Source organism: Strix uralensis, chromosome 2 (assembly GCF_047716275.1).
Source record: "Strix uralensis isolate ZFMK-TIS-50842 chromosome 2, bStrUra1, whole genome shotgun sequence".
Classification (NCBI taxonomy): Eukaryota; Metazoa; Chordata; class Aves; order Strigiformes; family Strigidae; genus Strix; species Strix uralensis.
In genome coordinates this window covers 36316004-36337262 of record NC_133973.1, presented here as the reverse complement: position 1 = coordinate 36337262, position 21259 = coordinate 36316004, and the positions used below count along the sequence as shown (strand labels likewise).

Genomic DNA, 21259 nt, shown 5'->3' with positions numbered 1-21259 from the left:
GCCCACCCCAGAACTGGACCCCATTTTTCCCAGGATGGAGTTTGTCCTGTGCTCTCAGACCTGGTGCTGCATCCAACCCACTCAGGTGCGGAAAGAAAAGGTCCCTTCAGCATCCCCGAAGGCCCAACAGTCCTGGGGACAGGGGAATGAGGGTCCATCACACCAGAGAGAAGCACTTTTGCTGCTGGCCCTGCAGTCCCTCGGGGCAGGTTGTGAAATTCTGTTCTTCTCCTGAGCACCCCTGTTTGTTCCCCTGCTAAAAGCCCATTTCTTTGTGGTGAGGGGAGAGTTTCCCCTTCTGTGAGTTGATTTACTGACATTTTCTTCAGAGCCAGCTGAAAACTGTGAATTAAAGGGAGGAAGTCCTGCTGAAGGGCTTGCTGACAACTTGGTAAGAGAGTATTTGGCCCTCACACACTGATCTGAGTATGACCAAAGTGATGTCTGGAGATACATTTAAGCAAAATGCTGCATGTTTTTGAGAGGATTAAGACCTTTACAGATGTATCTTCATGTGCCATGAAGTAGCATTAATTTTCCTGAATTTCTTAAAATCTGCTTGCAAAAACTGCAATGCAAAGTCTTTTATTGTACTCAAGTTTTTTTATTTTTAGCCTGGTTCTAACTAAAGGAGATCCTTGTTACCTGTAATGTCAATAAGAGGAACAGAGCTTGCCTTGCCTTGCCTTGCCTCGTCTCGCCTCGCCTCGCCTCACCTCGCCTCGCCTCTTGCCTCGCCTCTTGACTCTCTTTTCCCTGAGTTATTTATAATGTTAAGAAATCTGTATGGTTAAAGGAATGAAGGGCACATTATTAGCAGTACTAACAACATTTTGAAAGTAAAAGGGAAAGAAGATATGTGGTCAGGCTGCTGAACAAGCATTGTGAAAATAAAGACATAGTGGCACTAGTGAGGGTAGCAGAGTGTGTCTCTAGTGTCTTGGTGCCCAAGGCTGAGAGCAGTGTTCTTGGTTTACCTCACAGACAGCAAGATTGATTGCAGATCTGTTTACGTAGGGAATATTGCAATATATTTCCTACATTGTAACACTCTATATGATATGAAAAAATCCGAGGACAGGATTGTTTTTAGACATAGTGGTGTTTCAAATAGCATGAGAAATGGTCTCTTTGGAAATATTTTACATGTGTTTAGGTGAGTACATGCATACTGAACATATTCTAGTATATCCTAGAAAGGATGCAACATGCAAACCAACATTTTTCTTTGGAAATTCATCTTCTTTGTTTAGGACCTAGTCTAATTACTTCTTTTGCATGGCCAAACCAAATACTTAGGTCTGTATAAGGCCCTGCTAGTTTAATCAGACTTAGATCAGCATAGATCAGATCCTTCTTTCTCCAGTTTAGAAAGCTCTGCTCTAAAGAGGGACCTCTTCAGTCCTAAAGGTAGAAGGCACTTAAAGCAGTGTTTAAGCCTGTCTGAATTTGGGAAAGAACTTAAGCACAGCTGTAATTCTAAAACATGTGCAAAACCCCTGTTTTGGTCAAGAAACCGAAGCACATGTGTAATGTTAACACATACTGTAGTGTTTTGTTGCTCTGTGGTTTCTAGATGCAGGTTTGAAGGTAGAAGAAAATTCCAACAGAAAGGAGCCCAGACAAATTAGAATGACAAGCTTGAGAGAAATTAAGGGGTGAGGGAGTGTTAGGTGACTTGTGTGGATTTTGTTGACCAAGATGCATTTTTTCAAACTCACACAGCATTATTTCAGACAATAGCACATAGTTGCCTAACATAACAAAAACGTATTTTCTTTCTATTTAACCTTAACAAAATGCAGAAAAGAGAAAAATAGAAGAAGTGTTTGTACTATTTTTCTTTTGCAACTGGATGATGGTGATTTGATAACCCACTATTTTCCTTTCCTTACAATACCAAGGCTCTGTCTTGCAATTGGATCGACATAAGCATAAGCTCTCAGAAATCTGCCTGTGGGTATTAGTTTGAAAGTCAAATAAACTTCACTGAATTCTTTGGCACAGAATGTGTGCCAGTTTAAAATGGCAAAATCCTTACCGGGCTGTGGGCTCTGTAAAACTTATATAATAATAATGGAGCTCAGCAGTCTGATACTGGCTGCCTTATGCTTCCAAAAGCCCTATATAAGTCAAGAGGAGGTTTGTCTATATGGAGGTAGGCTGGAGAATAATCATTAATAAAACCTGCTTGTGAATTAATTTGTTAGATCCCATCCGCTGGAGAGCTGGAACTGATACTTCAAGCCTCTCAATATATTTGAGAAAAACAAAATATCATGGGCTTAACTGGAGTGGAAGTCACCCAACTGAAACATTATACAATGCTTTGAAATTTCAAGAAAAAGGTTCTAATCTTTTGGCTGTCTTGCTCATTGTTTGGAGATGAAAAGGGAGGAAATCAACATCCCCATGAAATACAATTACTGTAAATTGCTTTCTTTTCATACTGTTTGTAATGAAAATAGGAAAGTTACCAGAAGTTACCTACTCTGCAGAAGCACAGTAATTCAGTAAATGTAGACTGCAAGAGGACATTCAGCAGTGCAACACCGGATTTCTACTTGAACCAACTAATGGAGAATATAAACTATTGCACGGCAGTGCTGACTCTGTATTGCTCTGAAGTGACCAGAAGTCATTTTTACAGTGCAAGAAACCAGAGCTTCTTAAAGTGAACTATAAAATCAAGCTAAACTTATAAAACTTGAGTTGATCCTGTGGCACCTCAGGATCCTGAGCCTTGAGCTGTCTGATGGGGCTCCAAGGCTTGTGACGCAATTGGAGATGAATTGAGACACAGGCTTAGCTGGGTGGCACACCACCAAGCTTGAAACAGGGTCTTCCCAGGGGTAGCTCTGCCAGATCCCAGTTGCACTGGTCCTGCGTCACTCTGTTGTGTCCGGGGTTTCCAGCGCTTCGGTCCTCATGGGTCACCTGGAAACAAGGATTTCCCAGGATCTAGCGGGTGGCAGAGCCATTCCTGTGAGCAGGAGTGTGTGGACAAGCCTTTCTGCTGCCCTGCCCCAGGTGAGATGGAGCAGCGCCTGCAGGATGAATGCCCGAGGGCCAAGCAGGCAGTGCTTCGTGTCCTCCATGTGTGTCTCTGGAAAAGTGCACGGCCGCGTTTCACCTTCTTCGGGTCAGGATAGGAGGGGAAGAGTGAATTGTGTGTCATTGTGTACCATTTGAAAAAAATGCATGCCGAATGCCAGCAGTCATCTCCAGTTACAGAACAACACTCCGATTTCCTTTTCTTTTCCTAAGGAGCATGAGAGGAAGGCATTGGGAGAGGGTGAGGTCAGCTGCTTCCACTAAATAATGCTATGACAAGCCATCACTGTTTCTTGAGTTCCTAGTCAGAGGGCAGGACCTTATTACAGCAGGAATTATCTACCCAGTGCTGCAGTGCTTTACGTGTCCATGGTTTGATGTTATGAGAAATCATAAACCAGTTGTATTAGGAGCAGCTTTTAAAAATTACAAGGTTATTAAAAAATCAATAAATTCTGACTTCCTTTAATTTTTCCTTCAATTTTTGAGGGTCCTATTTTCAACCTTTTCTCTTTTAGCTGAAAGCTCAGAATCTCTTGACACCAGGAACTACGTCTTTTACAAAAACATAAGATGTTGTGAGACTCATACGGGCAAGAGGGTTGTGCCAGCACTGGATCCTGAGTGGTTCTTCACATGTGGACTTTTACGCTGGCTGGTACTGTGGAAACACTTTGCCTTTGTTATTCCCATCTTTTTTTTTTTTTTTTTTTTTTTTCAGTTCAGGACTCCTAAGCAAGGGTCTGGACAGAGACGGTATTCTGTTTGCACAGCTGGTAGTTTTGGGGTGCCCTGTGCCTGCCAAGTACTACAAAAGTACAAATAAAAATACAACACTGAATAAAAAATGACTATCACACTCCAACTGCTAGGGGAATCGCCAGTGGAACCATCTAATTTTCATGCATGGATAGAGCTGTGAAGCAAAGGAGGAGTGTGGAAAATTTAAGTCTATGGAATTCATGCATTTGCTTTTGAAATGTCTTTTTGTGACTTCCTTTCCTCATTAAGAAAGAGGCATCAAAAGGAATTGATTGTCTCCAATGTACTAGCTTCTTCTCTAAGAAAAAAAAAAAAAGCTAGATCAGATAGGCTAGAAAGTGTCAATAGCTCAAGAATCCAGGAATGAGGTTAATGGACAAATATAGATGTGGCGTAAGTGAGGCTAGACTTCATTAACATATTTGGAGTTACACCCGCTTATACCAAGTCTGGCATTGGCCCCGAATCAGCAATTCCCCAGTGAATAGACTGCATGAAACTAGTGCTGAATTTGGCCCATTTCATCTGACATCTGCATCCTGCCTCAAAGTGGCATGTCACACTTACTGCACATCAGATCACACCTGCCCAGGCAGTCACAGGCAATTGACTTTTTTGTTTAAAAAAAAATTTTAGAAAAAAAAAAATGTAGTCACATATCATCAAGAAAAACAACATTGTTTTAGGACTCTTATCTCTTCACTCCCAAATATCCTGTTTCTTCGAGCTGCAGTGGCCAGGACCAATAGAAACCTCTTCCTGCCATTGGCTGACTTCATTTCCCAGAGTTAGCACAATCTCATCCGCTCTAAACAACCTCATCAAAACTTCTTTCTGGTCAGAGCGAAGCAATAATTATTATTAGCAATTATTAGCGATCAATAATCTTGATCACATTATGGCAAGCACTATTAAGGTAAGAAAGGGGTACCTTTTTTGTTGGAATTTTTTTCAGTGGCGTATTCTTTGGTTTCCTTTATCAACCTAGATAAGTTAGAATTGGGCAACACCCCCACTGCCACAATAGAGGACAACAAGATTTCCTTTGTACTGCCTAGTAAATTTCCTTTTTCCTACTCCAACCATCCGCAAGGCTTAAAAACTTCAAACTCGGAAAAAAAATTGAGTTTTTTAAATTCACTGTTCAGTGCTGTGGATTGCATATGCGAAGCCCTTTTATGAGAGCTTCTGAAATTTCTTGTAGGTATCATTCTGACAACTTGGATGTGTTTGCGGACTGCCATAAGGGGAGAGGGTGTGCACTGGAAGGAAAAAAAGGGTTCCTAAGAGCACTAACCTTTTGGATACTTTTAAAGGCTTCTCTTGTTGATGGGGACACAAATATTAGCAAGTGGGAATGAGAGGCACCAGTTCTTCTTTCTCTGTCATGCAGGTGTTAATTATGTGCTTTTCTAGAAACTCTTATCCTTATACTTGGGACCTTTCTAAATGTTATTTTAATGGTGGCGGCAAGATCTCATGGGCATGTTCTTTTATGTTTTAATTTTTTGGACAATAAAATTCTCTTATTGGCTTATAAATTGATCTTGGTGCATTTTATTTTTTTTTTTAAGAATGGCTTTGCTGAGTTTTTCAGATTGTGTCACTTAGAAAGTTGAATAAATCTATATGTCTGTCTATCTAGTTTTTGCTTCTCTGTATGTTGCAATAGATAGCAGTTACAGATATAGCAATAGCTGTGATTAATTGCAGAAGTATAACTGTAACTAAACGCTTTGTGATAGTGAAACTAATTTTACGTAAAGAGCAAAACAGCATGTACAGTGAGGACTCCGCAGCGTTGTATTATCAGATTTGGGATCAAGGTATTTGTTTTTTTCGTGGTATTGTGTATTTCTGTACTTTTCTAATTATGCCAGAGATTTAGTAAGAGATAGGGAATAGCAGTGGTGCCTGACCATTAGCTAAGTGGAGCTGCAGTTTGATTTCTCAGTAATTTCTGCTTAGATGTTTACATTTTAAAGATCATTTGATGCTTTTTGTGACGGTTTTTGAAATCTGAAAGTTTTGCCTGAAGACAATATGATTAAAAAGAGTAATGAAATTTCTCTTTTTGTAATCACTGATGCTTTCAAGAGGTTATCTATAGAGACAAAGATCTGAATCTCCTCTGCATTGCTGGCCAGTATCTACTATATGCTAAGTAGCTCCTCAAATAGCTGAATTCCCTTTGGTTTTGCGATGTATTTCAGAGCACACAGGACATGACAGGCGCTCTATGAAAATCTTGAGGTTCAGGGAGTCGTGTTTTGCATTGCTAAAACAAGGGCTAAGTGCTGAGATAGTAACACTGGTTTTTGCATCTGGTAATCAGAATGCACTATTGATGTTGATGGGAAATTTTTTTTCAAAAATGATGGTACAGTAAAATCTTAGATGTTGTATGCATTTTGAGGAGCTCTTATTATTTATTTTTTGAGGTTTTATATTGGCTGAATTATAATAGGGTAAATGATTGTAAACAATATCTTATCATTATTATTTTACCTCCACCTTACAGAGGTGAGAAGAGACTGCGCGCAGCTGCGTATTATACAGCCTAGTAATGCAGTGCAGTCAGCAAAGCCTCCTGAGTGGAAGAACATACATTTTGTCTCCTTGTCTGGGAGGGTGAAACTTGCAGGGGGAAATAGGCACCCCAAAACGTTGAGGATTTTGGTGCCCAGGGTGCTGGGAAGGCCTTCTATGCTGAAACAAGGATTTTATTTATGCAAGTGCAAAATGTAAAATGACTGGAAAGGAATGACAGGTGCTTTGTACTCCAGATGCAGGAAATGTACTCTGACATGAAGCTAATCCAGTCCAAAGAGATTCAATTCCTCTTCTATACCGAGTACATAAAGAAGTCATTTAACTGAGAGGTTTCTGAAATAAAGAAATTCCATTTGAAGGCCAGACGAGTGTTTGTGCTTTTGCTAAACAAACAATGTTTAGCAAATGTTTTTTTCAATTTCAATATAATGGTCTGTGCTGTCTGCTGACAATGGGTAGCCCAACTATCCCGATGCACATGATGAGGTTGTGGTCAAAGAAGGTGGAGAGCCTTGTCTGGGATCTCTGTGCTGGGAATTCACTGTCGTCTTCAGGGAAGTCATGGAGTCATTAAATGTCAAAACTGGGTTGCGAACGGCTATGTATTTGTTCATAACTGGGTAGAAATTGCTCTAAACGTACACACATGCAAAGGTGGCCTTCCAGTAAGACTGTTTGATTCATCCTTTTCCTATCACAAACCTGCAGACAGACCTGTGGGACACTCGGGACTCATGACTGACTTAACTGGGGCTAATCGGTATCTATGAAGGCAAGCACTTGTGTAAGCTTTCTGGCACTGGGTTTGACATCACAAGCATGACTTTACCAGAATATACATCTCTTCTTGTCCTCTGCTCTCCTTCTGCTGCCCCCTTCCCCTTCTCCCCCATGATGGGGAAGGCTCTGGGTGGAAGGTTTCTCCTAAGAAGGAGGATGCAGCAGTATCTTCTTCCTAGCATCTGACATGGATGGCTCACTTTAATTCTTAGCTTTACGCTGTAAGAGCAGTCACCCTCGCTCAGGCTGGGGACCTCTCCCTCTGACCAGGAGCAGGGACGACTCCTGTGGAGGGTGATGTAGGAAACTGCAGAGAGGAGAGTGGTGGGAGAAGGTGTGCACCTCCACAGCCAGGATTTTGGTTTTGGTATGCGGTCAGGGGGCTGATATTTCTGATGCATTCGCTTCCCTATACCTGGTGCACACACAGCTAAACTCACTGTTATGTTTTTTTGACATTTGAAGGATAAAATGTTTTTTCCTAGTGGAGAAGGTCTCCTAACAGTCAGGATTTCAGTGCTAAGGTGACATGTTTCCTTCTGGCACAGGTTGTATCTGGCAGATACATGCAGTAGCACAACGGTGCAACGCACTGAAGATGAAGACTATCAAATCAGTGCACCACTGCTAATTATAAGTGTCCCACTAGTTACTGTAAATACAATTTTAGAAAATATCAAAGGCTTCTGAATTAGGCATCAGTATTTTTGGTGGTTTTTTTAATAGAATGGAGCAAAAATTACTTAACCATTACCTTGGGATGAAGTAAAAATACTTATCCTGAAGGTCATTTTGGGTTTTTTTCCCATTATCCTATAGTGGAGGAAAGAACCTTAAATAGAAAAATACAACTAGCATTCTACTTGCTTGTCAAGTAACAAGTCTTGTATTTCTCTCCCTGCTGCCAATGCAGTTATTCTTAGAAAACCTCTTCAGTGAGTTATCTTGAATTTACAGTGACTTACTGATTACGCTTGTGGATATTTCTTTTACTCTCATTTACTTCTACGTATGTGCATGTCCACTTTTTATTATTGATTTGTAATGTCCTGTTCACATGGAAGCTACGATATCTGGGAGAAAAAGTCTTATGTATTTGATAAAGGACAGGATGGTTTTATGGTTTCTAAAGTTTGAAAGAGTATGGATATACTGATTAAAGCAGTATATGGTAGCAAGAAACTTTTTTTGGTGAGGAATCTTAGTCTGTGCTTCTCACTATAGTATTACTTTTCTCTTACTTTCTTTTAGAAAATCTAAGTACTCACTCATATACTTCTAAAGCCAAGGAAAGCTGGAGATGGTTAAAAAAACCCCCGTTCTTGGTGTATGGAAATGTTTAAGTCTTTGTTTAGAGGACTACATCTGCACTGAATCCAACAGAACTAATACAGTAATTTGTACTTCTGTTCCTTGCATTAAAAAATTTATAAATATTATTCTCTTTTTATTCTTATCACTTAGCAAATGATCCAGTGGTATATTTAACTTTAAGCCTGTAAATACTTCCACTGGCTTTGGTGATATGACATAACCTTCTTAAAGCTAAGCACACACCTGAGTGCTCTGCTGAATTAGAAGCAAGAACAGCAAGAGTGCCTTAAACCACTTAGCCTGATCTTGCACTCCTTAATTCAATGTTTCCACCAATTTCATGAAGATTTTGTTCCAAAAAAGGCAGTAGAATCAGACCTATAATTATTTCCAGGTAAAATAGTATTTGTGACTCAAATACAAATGAACAATTTCAAGGAAGAAATAGTCACATAAGAACAGAAGAAGGTATTTTGGGGGATTTTTGTGTTGTTTTCTTTTGCTTTTAATCATCAGTCATTTAAGTCAAACTGGTTTGTGGCTACATATGCCAAAACGAAGTCAAATATAAGGATTTTGCTTTCTAGAATCAAGTCCCCAGGCAAGGAACAACAGCTGGAAAATATGTATGTTTGTCTGAGTTGGTTTGTTTGTTTGTTTTTTCTTAACAAGAACTATATTATCTCTTAACAAAATGTTTTTCAGCAAGTTCCAGGAGTTACAAAAGGCCTTTCAGAAATAACCTTAAAAGAATCAAGTGCTCTTAGAGAATGACTTGCTGAAAAATACAGAAGTAGTTTTGAGAAATGTGAATGCTAAAAGAAGATACTTATTTTCCAAGTGAGAGTTTATAATCCAGTAAAAATATATAATGCTCTTCATTCAAAAAGTAGTAGGCTTCATAATGCATGTTTCAGGCCAGCAGAATTCTTTCGAAAATCAGCAAAGTGGAGAAAAGAAAAAGAAAAATTGAATTTGTATCACTTGTATTATCAATTTTAACAAAGTAAAGGTGATAGCTTTATTAGAAAATACCACATGCAGTGCCAAAGCTTGTCAAGTTAACAAAAATCTTTTCAGTGACTGCCATGTGGTTTCTATCAGATTCATCATTAACTACTAAAAAATTCTGTTGATAGATAATTATACAGTAGAGAAATACTAGCAGCTTTGCATGTTGTCAGTAATGAAAAGCCAAGGGTTGGCCAAAATGGCATGTGTTCTGCTAGCTGTCTTGCTCTCCTTAATATATATTTGTGTATTATTGAAGAAATGTTGACTGTGTTCAAAACACCAACGATACAGAAACTTTCAAGCACTTATATGAAAAAGGTATCAATCCTTTTCTTAAAAGATGAATGTGTCTTTATGATTGAAAGGGTTATGTTAAATGTCGTAACCAAGCCTGAGGTTGGATAGTGCTGTGTCCTTCAGTTTATTCCCTCCCCCCCCCCCCCCCCCCCTTAAAGAGGGGCTGCATAATCCTCTAAACAACTCATCACAGGGAACAGAGGGAGAAGAAATTGCAGGAAATCTAGTGAGATTCAGGTTGCAAACCTGTATCACAAGGAAGTTTCCTCTCTCCTTGGCATACATCCTTAGGCACCGGGCTGCTGGTTTTTGCTATGCACATAGTCTTCTATTAGAAAGATTAGACCTTTCTAAAGATTTTCCTTTCAAGAAAGGGATATTAGTGGGTAATCAACAACTAATATTAGTAATGGCTTTTAATAACTGCTGTGTACAAACCAGTGATTACCACTTCTGGTAATTATCATGTCATAAATCTAATTTGTTTCAAAGTAAAGTGAATAAAATTACAATTATTGTAATAAAAATGTCACTGAACATTAAAAGGTAAAAAAAAATCCTGTGTAATAGCAATTTTGTAAGGCTAGGCTGAAGGACACACCAAGTGATAATCCACATACAGTGGACCAGGCAAATGGTCTTTTGGAATGGTGGATTTTGGAAATAGAGTGCAAAGAATGCATGTGGTATGATGTCTCCCTTCAGTTGCAGTGTATGTTTATTTGGAGCGTATGTCTGAACTGATGGGTGGGAAATGGTGTCACTAGACTGGCATAACCTTTTCACACTAGGAAAAGATCTGACTTGCTTAGTTAAATGTATGTGTTGCCAGGGTAAGCAGTGCCTGATAGATGGGAAGGAAATACAACAACAAATTACAAGGACTGGGTATATGCAAATACCTGCAGGAAGGGGTGGTGAATAACTATTTATGGGAAGTGGCAGAACTCTTTAAAATGACCTACCTGACCTAAGAGAGATGAGGGAGCAAGATACAGAGAAACAGTGCTATAACTGGGGAAAAAAGCCACAGGAGACTGGAAGTGTTTGATTTGACAAATCCGTAATTACAGTTGTGCTGAGAGAAACAAGTAGCAGCATATTAATTCTACATGGAAGATTTTGCATAACTGTAATGCTAGCCTGTAAGGTTTTTTTTAAACCTCATTCTTTGGAGTTGAAAAACATCTTTTTTTAGATGATATGTTTATTACCTTGATAAACAGTAAAATGCTGCTACAGCAATTACCTTGATGATAAAGAGTCTGTAGACAGATACTTCCTGCGTTTATTTCCTACCCAGATAAGTTGCCAAAATCAGGGACTACCAATACAGGAAATGCTTTCAATAGGAACTTCCTATCTGTTTGTATCTAATTCGCTGAAAAGATCCAAGCCCTTCTTGTTTGATATAAAGGTAATGTTCTATCTGTTACTATTTAAACATTTAAGCCACAGTACAACACATTTGTAAATTTAAGACCAATGCTGTTAATGCTGGACTATGAAATAGCTGGGGGTTTCTCCACAATGGTAGAAAAATTGACCCTGCATTTTACAATACTGCAAATCAGGATGCTTCAAAATTCATTGTCATTCCATCAGAAGGAGAGCAAGCAACCTCCATCCAGCTCCTTGTTATCTGTATCCTTTCCTTATTTGTATGCATCACCAAATAAAATATATATTTCACTAGCCCTTGAGGAGGACTTCTCCAGCAAATAGTTCAGAGCGTGTTCTGGATATATTAAAGAGTCAGGGTCATTTCTTGCAATCCACAGTGACATATATATTCAACCAAAATGACTGAAACAGAAATTTTGCCTGACTTTACGGAGAAATAAAACCATGAAAACCTGTATGTTTGAACTTCTGCTAAGAGAAGGAGAAACTTAGAGCAACAGAAAAGTAAACAAAGATAGAAAACCTCCATTGCTAATCATAACTTAAGAGTAATTGCTTTCAAGCACATGAATAGAATGAATGAGAATCTACGAAACATGTAGTAAAATTGGTGAAAATGAAGTCAAAAGTATTTGGCCAATGGCTTGACTGGGGCCAGGCTTTCACCCAAGTTATTCAGGAGCTCAGTCCGAATTTTGTGCATTGTTTTGCCAGTGATACCCCTGGAGTCATTCCAGGTTTCTGCCACTGTGACTGAGATCAGTATCTTGGCCTTTCCCCACAGAGGTGACTAGTTCTTTGTTATTGTGGCTTCATATATATCGTGCCTTTTCATCTTTGAAGAATAGACTCATGCTCAGTTATCTCCTCAGACTATTGTGGGAAAGGCAATTGTTTAAGTTGATGTTGTGGTCTAACAGCCTGGGAATCTGGGATTGGATTTACAGACCCTTCCAGAGACTGTGGTGAATGCATCACTTGGAGCACTGGCTGTCAGATGGGAGAGTGGGTCCTGTGGGGACCTGACCCAAAAGCCCAGTTACTGCAGATGTGTTCTACAAGTTGAGGTTAATTTTGACAAGTAATTTCCACAAGGCCATGGGTGAAGAAGCTCTAGGAGGTTCCCCCTTGGCTTTCGGTTCACAGGAGTGTTGGGGAAATTCGTGCTCCATCCTGAAAGCGGTGTTCCTGAGATGTGGTTAACCAGCTCTTATCTACTTGCATACATTTTTATTATTGTTACTCTTTGGCGTATTCACATCAGCTTCCCTCACGCATAAGGTATTCCCTTGGAAGTGCTCAGAATTGTTGCTTTTTACTAATCAGATCAACTCACTAAAGTGGTAGCCAGCGACATTTTTCACATTATTTCCATACAGCCATTACCTTTTAAAAAATTTTCCTGCTATTTGTCATCAAGGCACCGTTACATGTACCATTTTCATGGAATTCAGAATCTGATTGTTTAGTCTACGTAAAGGGGGAAAAAAAAGGGGGATCCTGTGCCTTTAATGTTGTTTATAACGGTTGGACAGAGCTTGTCAGGTGAAGGTTAATTGCTCTCCAGTTAAAGCAGTTCTCTGCACAGATGGGTTATCAGGGCTGAACACTCGTTACAAGATTAATCTCGTTTCCGACAAGACTTCCCTTTCCTTCAACTGATTTTTGCTCAGCCATTGGACCTGTCACCAGCCGTTAAAAGAAGGGTGGGTTACCTCTGGGATATTAATGCTTCTGTGCAGTGAAACAATACAAAGTGTGTGTCATATCGTTAGGGAACATCTTTAGGAGACAGCACATTTCAGTGCTGTTCTGAAGGTCGAGATTCATAAACAACAGAAACAATCAGGAACATTTGTATTAACCCTCTTAATGAACACAAACTCCAGCTGAATCATCCACAGGCTCCTTTTTCATGTCCGTTCTCTTCTAAGTGTGGTATTTTTTTAGTTCCAAAGGTGTATTTTTTTTGAAAATTTTAGTCAACGAGATAGCCACTTGTGATGTGGAACCCGGGACTACACTTCTGTCCAGTCAATTAACTGATGGACATGACCACTTCAGTTAATGCTTGTTTCAGCACGAGGAAATATATCATGGTGGCCACTCCACGAAGTTCAAACTTCGGGAGTTATGTTTTTGGGTCTACAGTAAACCTGTTGAATCTTCCTCTTTCTCTAAGCTAGAGTAAATCAGAACTGGAACTGCTATATCCAATGGGCTATAGAGGTATAAGGTGGATGTAAAGTGAGAGGAGAACCAGGCACGTCATGTTCTTAGCATAATATTGCCTTGCTAGCAAAGACTGCAGCAGATCTGCCAGGCCAGGGTGATCCTGAACAGTTGGATGGAGTGAGTTCAAGGAGGCTATGACATGAACACAAAAGTCTCGCTGGAGTTTTGGGTTTATTTCAGGAGTTCTGATACAACCAAAATAACACAACTTGGCAAAAGTCTCTGGCTGCCAAGTTTCTTCCATGCAGCTTTAGTCAGTAAATTCCAAAACACTAAACAAATATTCAAGGCAACAAACAGGGTAGCTCTTATGTTTCCTCAGAATTTCCTGTCCTGGCTTCGGATCAGCACGATGCTGTCGACAGTGCTGAGTCTCTCCATTGGCTTCAGCAAACTTTGAATCAGACTGGGTTGCCCCAGCCAAAGAGGCAAGCTCTGTGGAGAGTCTCAGGCAGCATAGTATTCATTGAATGGTCGTCGTCGATGTGATCCATCAAACTGTACAGACTCCTGCTGAACTGAAAGCATCTGAGCTGTTCCACTGATGTTTTAGATTAAGAGTGTGCAAACATGCCTCATTTTTTCTGGGCTCTGCAGTGGCGAGGTGACATCCCCCACTTTCTTTTTATTCAACTGATAAGACAAATCCAGCACATTTTATACACCTGTGAGGGCAGAGGTGTCTGCACATGTACAGCATTAGACAGGTTAAGTGGTGAGGAGATTTACATCCAGAAAATCATGTTATTTCTTCTGATTTGGAGTGAAAATATAGGAAAAGGATCCAGAGAGAAGGATCATCATCCTTGTCTGATAGATGCATAGAAAAGAAGTCATCCTTGTTCCCATGCATGGGACTCCCACATAGTGAGAAGAATAAATTTGTATGCATTGTTAGTGATATTGGTCAAGAAGCAGGTATTCTCCTGAAAATGTTTCAGTGAAGGTCTTTATTGAAACTGTTTATTTTTAATTTGTTTTATAAATTTAACAAAACTAACAAATTGTAAAAAAAATAGTTTTTCTTAGAAAACTATCTACAAGCTTCTGACAATTTCTTAGTTTTTTGTTTTCTTTTATTCATCAAAGTAGTCTAATAACCTTACTGCTGAATTCTTAGGGTTTTTTAAATACTGGTGAGATTTAAAATAAGTTTTTCTTTGATTTAGAATCCACAGGTTTTAAGGGAATGTACCCACTACAGTTAAAAAGCTGAAATGAAAGGTAGACTGGAATGTAGCCTCTGGATGTCATACTCTTCAGCAGTATGCGTTCAGAGCCAAAGAAATTCAAGTGAGTGTATTCCATTACTGGTTCTAATAAGATAGGAAAAGTGCATAGTATATCTTTACAATCCCAACTAAATCATTGGTGCTTTATGCCAAAGGAGACAAATTTAGTAGAAAGTCTTTAAATGGTCCAGGTTAATTTTCTTTTTTTTTAAAAAAAGAGTTCCTCAGGTTAGGTTGTTACATATCTCCTTTGAGCCCCAAAAAAGATCTTGATTTTCCAAGGTGCTGATCAGATTGAGAGTTCCCATTGTTTCTGCTCAGTGAGACTTTGGATGGATTTTTGAAGATGGACTGCTTACTCACAGTAGAAAGTGTTGTTATGCCACTTACCTGCTCTTACTGATGTGAAAAAAAAACCCCTATTTGTCAATATTACTTTTCTAGAAAAAATAAGGAAAATTGAAAGTGGTTAGATCTCTTTTTCCTAGAAAAAGTCTTTGTTTAGTAAATAATGTAATTGAAAGTTGAAGAAAGACAGTCACACAGGAGATGAATTTGGGCAAAGTGGCTTTGCTGTACTCTTTTTCTTGTACCTTCCTCTCTTGTACCTTTTAACCAGACGAAATGCTAGAAGACTGCAGTTTTGTAAAACTTCTCCTATATTTTCCCTCCCACCTTTAATATGTGAAACAGAGGCTGGTTTTGTTTTGCAAAGTAGTAACTGTTCCTGTTTAAACTCTTCAGACCTTTCATTTGATGGTGTTGTGTTAGGTTTTTATTTGCATGGGTATCAATGACATGCTTTTGGACAAAAAGTTGCCCCTATCTATTGCTACTCATGCGATGCTTACACATTTTGTTTTTTCCCTTAGGACGGGAAGCTTTAGGTCCAAATGTTCAAGATGGGATGGCAATGAACTACAAATTGCAAAACTGCTTGGTGGGCAATTGTGTTGCAGATTTGACAACTACAGGACCTTTTTTTTTAAAAATGCATTTAAATAGATGTTAAAAATATTTTGAAGTAAAGCACAATATGAAATGTATGTGTAAATTAAGCACAATCTATGAAATGTATGTGTAAATTATTGCCTTTTAACTCATTCTGCATGAATTCTTTCTCCATAATGGTGCCCAGATCCTTTCCAATTATCATGAATGTTTAATCTTAGCTGTCTTCGGATTCACTTTTTTTCCCCCATATCTTCATCATGTACATAATCTAACCTTCTAGTACCCAGAGCAGACCAAAATCAATTCCAAGTACTTTTTTTTTCTGAGCTTGGGCCTTCATAGTGCTGTTTTCCTCTTTCATAGAGGTTTTGTTTGGTCTCAATCTCTGTCAGTCTCAGCTGCTTCTTGGAGGATGCAGTTCTTGCCAACTCTCACAATTTTTATCAGCAATCTTGTGATATTTAGTGATTTTCTTAAAGGGCAGTTTCTTAACCTATGTGAACACTTAAAGTCTTCAGTTTTCATTGACAAAAGACTCTCTAGTACTAAAGAATCTACCCTAAAGGCTTAAAAGCCAGGAGGCAAAGTGCATTGCTTTTAAGTACTCTCTATTTCTGAGGTCTGACTTAAAAACTTTGAACACTTCATATAACAGGGCTGAACTCAGCACAGGGCAGAGACCCTGCAGAAGAACCACATGCACTGCCTGGACATTGCTTACCTGCTTGTTGAGGGGCTGCATGTGGTGGCAGTACTGCTTAGGTCTTGACCTCATCCTATGTGCTGAGGTAGATATCACACAAAGCAAGTACCTTGCCTAATGGTCTGATGCAGGTGCACACTCAGTAACCTGGAATTTTAGGGTGTGCTTTTGATTAATAAAAACAAGTCAAACATTTCTGATCATGTTTCTAGCTTGTAAGCTGGGGCTCTGATGGATTCTTGCCATCTGATGTCCAATATTAAGTCTTACTCCTGAAGCTGGAAAGAAAGCAAGCTGGCAGTCTAACCTATTCGAGAAGTGTATTTTCTATATAGTAACTGACAAAAGCTTCAGCTCATTTTTTAAAATCTGAAAATATCCAGTGTAACACAGTGCACCTCTATGTATATCTTCGTAGCAATTTTCTCTCCAAATATTGCAATTTAGGGGGGTTGAAGGCTTTTATGACACTGGAGAGGATCAATTAAGGGGGCTAGTAGGCTGCTGGAGAAAGGTCAGTGTTAAGTGGGGTGTCTGTGTGCCCCAAGGCATTGTTTTCATTTTATTTTTTTCTAGTTGCTCTTCTGTTCCTTTGCTTAGTGAAAAGAGGAGGACATGGAGAAATTCAGAAGGTTGAATAAGAAAACGAGTTAAAATGTTGCAGAAGGTTCTATATCAAAGTTTCAAGGTGGAGGTAGAGAGCAGTGGGACGTGATATTGAAATTAAGGTGACAATAAGGAGTGTTATAATTTTTGTCAGTAAAAAGTATTCAGAATTCAGAATTCACGAGATGGTGACATGAGCTTAAAAGTCATGGGATTTCAGGGAATGATATATGTTATATTGTTCATCTTATTTACATTTTAAACCTTGACATTCACAATTTTTTAACTGAAATGAAAACTGTCAGGTTTTCAGCTGATTTTAGAATTTAGGTCCAAAGGAGCCTAAGATTCAGTAAGATCATGAAAGTTGGCAACTGCTGTTGTTAAAAAGAAAGCTTGATAAATCCTCAGAATTAATCTTTTAAAATCATAGATAAGATAAATAGGATTGGGATGATGCTGAAAACCTTCTAAGTTTGATAATGACACTAAAACTAGACGCTGATCAGAAGCAGGAACAATGAAATTTGCTTCAAACTACTGCATAAGCAACTGAAGCAATAATAATCAGTGCCAGTCAGTGCTGAAAAAAACAAAGTGAAAGGTGGGAAAACAAAATCTGTCAAGGAAGCACTCTGAGTCATGAAATATCCTAAGGAGGACAAAGTTTTAGACTTTTTGAAACTATCAGCTTAGTATAAAAGGGACACTAGGAGAAAAGAAAAACAAAGTCATTATACTCTGAATTTTAATGACAGTGAGTATAAACTGTAATCTTCAGTACTTCAGAGACCATTTACAATCACCAGACTTGTGTAAATAAATGAGAATGTGGCCAAGCAAAGGAGAGCAGAGGCCCAAACTTCCAAAGAAGTCTAGCTTTGCAAGCAAAGAAGTCCTACGCAAAACACCGCCAAAATTCCTGATTTTTCCTGTGAATTAGGCAAATGCACAGAGAATCCAAAGCCCAAAGTACAAGCTAAAAATTTGCATTAGCTTTTACAGAACAGTGGGCAATTGTAGAAGACCCCTTTTTGTGCAAAGACCCTGAGCTTCTTTTATTAAATATGACTGGGCTCAAGCAGAGAGCTCTATTGCGCCTGACAGCCACAGCCTGGCAGATGCTGTGCAAAGGACACTGCCATTCTCTGGGCAGGAGATCACCACTGCCAGAGTGGATGTGCTGCTCTCTGCAAGGAGGAAATGCCTTACTTTCCGGGCAAGTTGTGTCAGGGCAAAGGCAAGCACTCCCCTACCTGCCTTGTACTTAGCAAATGGCAGAGCGAGTCATCTCCCTGTTCAAGGGGATGTGATGATGCCTGTGGTGGTCCCAGCACAACTGTGGAAATAATACTCGAGGAGGAGTCCTCAGTTTACACATGTGAATGCATTTTCCTTATCAGACATAGCATTTGCAGGGCAGGTCATTTAGCAAAAGGTTTACCATAACATGTCAGAGATTCGTGTAAGACTATTTGTAAACTCAGCTGGCTTAGAAAGAACCTGCACTGTGATTCCCCTAGTTTGTCCTACTGCTAAAAAGCCCCAACAGAACTGGCATGAAAAATATATTCAAGCAGCCAGTGTTTTTCTAAGCTATATCTTCTGTATTTGTTGTAGTATGAATGTGTTAATATCTATCTATTCTATTTCAGTCTGTTACAGAATTTGTCCACTGAATATCAAATGCTGATCTTCTTTTAGGTGACAGAGGAAATTTAATGCAGAAGCTCATAATAGAAGTGTTCAATTCCCTGACCTTCAATATAATTTTTTTCTCCTTTCTCTTTTAGCGCTCCTTTCTGATTCACTTTCTAAGCTTCCTAGAGCCTTTGAGTTTGCTGATCAAATGTCAAAACATATGTCTGAACTAAAATGAATATTTTTTAAAAGTTTGTTTTGTACACTGCTCAAAAAAATCCCACCTCATTTGTCTCAATATATTGAAGTTTTAATTACAACACTAAGCGATGGAGAGTTTGTCATATAAATTGTAACCACTGTGTATATCTTCAGCACACTAAAGTCCTCATGAACATTACCTTGATTGCCTCTCAGTTTCTCTGATTGACTTTGTTGTACATCATGCCTTCCCAGTTCTACACCCACCAGCAGAATCCCCCAGTCTCGCAGACTTCAGCCTGTTTTTTAATCATCTGTATTCTTTCTTTCTCTAGATTTCTTTGATCGCCTTTAGGACTACTTAATCTCTTCCCCTGTTTTCTTTTTCACTCATATTGCAATTTCTCCGTTTCATGTAATCTTCAGTTGCCCTCAACTTCTAAACACGTTTCAGGACAGAGCTGATTTCACACTGTTTGTCTCCTGCATCTTCACACAAACATCTTACACCCCTTTCCACCAGAAACACAGTTCACTCAACTCTGCAAATTTAGGTCTTGTTGAAATGCTTGTAAGAGTAGCTTGCTCTTATGGAAAAATCTTTCCCTCTGAATAATGAAAATAAAGGAGGAAAAAAGTCCAAAACCTTTCTATTTGTATAATCAGTAGCCTGCTAATTACTCTTGTTGTTGCTGGCTAAGAACAGGACATTTGGCCTTTTTTAATTCCCATGTTGTAAGACCAGTGGGAACAATGAGTTATGCAGCACTGATGAATCACAGCAGATTTTGTACATGCATGGTCTGATGGCTAATGACTTGGGCAGAGGACTGGAAGGGAGGCTTTTCAGTTATATCCACAGTGTGGCTTCAAAAAAATCGCTATTTTCAGAAACAGCTGCTTTTTTTAAGGTTCCCATCTGAGACACTTTCATTGTGATTTTCAGAGCTTTTCTATTTCCCACAGAATTGGTGTCATTACTCTCTGCACTTTTAATCTGGCATGGAATGGGACATTATACTACTCAGCTGCTAAAATGTCGTAGGCTGCCATAAAGCTCAGTTAATGCTGAAGTTGTTCTAGTGCTTTGAGAATTATCTATAAATTAAAGGCTGTTAGCTCTTATTTGCAAATAGTTCTATTTATGTCAATAGAAGTGCTCATATAAAAGATCAGTGTGGAATGCAAAATTTTTAGCTACCAAGTTTTAAAATGAGTAGTGTAGTTTTCATTGCAAGATTTCACTGACACCTAAAAAATATTGTAGATTTCGAAAAATATCCTCAGGGATTTTACTAGAAATACAGAATCAGGAACTCCAGACTTTGAAAACTGCATAAATAAGAACTGAATTTTCAAATAACTGGTTAAAAAACCCCATATTTGTGCATATGACAAATGTAATATTTAGTGTACTCAACATACAAAGTGTATTTGTAGAGAAAGTAGAATACAAGATGATGTGGCAGGAATTTTAAATGTTACAGCAAACATTTTCTCCACAGTCGTGAATGAAGTCTGAAGCTTCAGAGGGGTAGTAAACAGCTTTAAAACATGCCTGGTCAGTGATGAAATACTCAACATGAGGAAGCAAAAATCTTAGTGAAGCCTTAGATCTGTTTTCCATATTCTTACAAAAGAGTTGGTTTCTAAAGATCTGGTTTAGATTTCAGTCTTACTGGAAGTATCTTATAAGAAATCTTTTATGTATTTAAGAGATGTTCAGAAGAGTCAGTGTTCTCTTAATAAAACCAATTCTGTGTTTCTGTTAACTCTGATGGAGCAAAATTAATTCTCATTGAACAATAATTTTGTTTTGGGAAAATTAGTGTTTGAAATCCTCAGCAATCAGTTTGTATTTGGTTGGCTGCAGAGTTACAGTCTTGATAAACTCATTCCTTGAACAAGATGCCTATTTCAAACATGGATACCTGAGGCTGGATGTATGTGTGCATCCACATGAGTGTATGTGTGCAGCGTAATTATTTGCATGATTTGCAAATGTATTGAACACCCTCAACTACAAAAGCCTCATTAACTGGACATGTTCCAGGTGAATTACATGATATATTAAGAAAACTCAAAGACTTTCCTTGGTCCATTTCCAATCTTCAGTCAGTCAAGCTCTCAGAGGGAAAATAAAACACAAAAAGCCCACCTTCCTGCTTTCATGTCAAGTGCTCTTATTGACTTACTGTTGCCTTTGGCTTAGCTCAGCTGTTGGCAGCTCCTCACATTATCAAAAGCCAAGCACCAACATTGCAGTAGGGCAGGAGGATTTTGCACATGAGGGCTGAGAGCTGTCTTCCCTTTAGTGGGACTTGCTGCATTAGGGAATTTGCTCCAGCAGGAGCCTGCAGGGATATTCCCTCCCACTCTGCACAGGTATCTATATTAGGGAGGGTTTGAGGCTGACGGGGAAGTGCAGGAGGGCACCATCAGTATTGCACGTTGCATTTTCTCCTCTATGTTCTGCTCGCTGTGAGGTCCAGGGATAGTCCTGGGCAGT

At 39.0% G+C, this 21259-nt stretch overlaps 1 protein-coding gene across 4 annotated transcripts in view; it reads left to right on the top strand.

The window, feature by feature from the left end:
* Positions 1–21259, top strand: part of ERG (ETS transcription factor ERG) — a 108429-nt gene that overhangs the window by 38683 nt on the left and 48487 nt on the right. Inside the window, exon 1 of one of the 4 annotated variants that reach the window (XM_074858350.1) lies at positions 4366–4732. The exons of 2 other annotated variants lie outside the window; for them this stretch is intronic. In XM_074858350.1, the coding sequence (XP_074714451.1) occupies positions 4715–4732 (18 nt within the window). In that variant the 5' untranslated portion in view covers positions 4366–4714. Of the gene's footprint in view, positions 1–4365; positions 4733–5608; positions 5643–21259 lie in introns of those variants that run through there. One more of the 4 variants, XM_074858352.1, reaches the window with a different exon arrangement.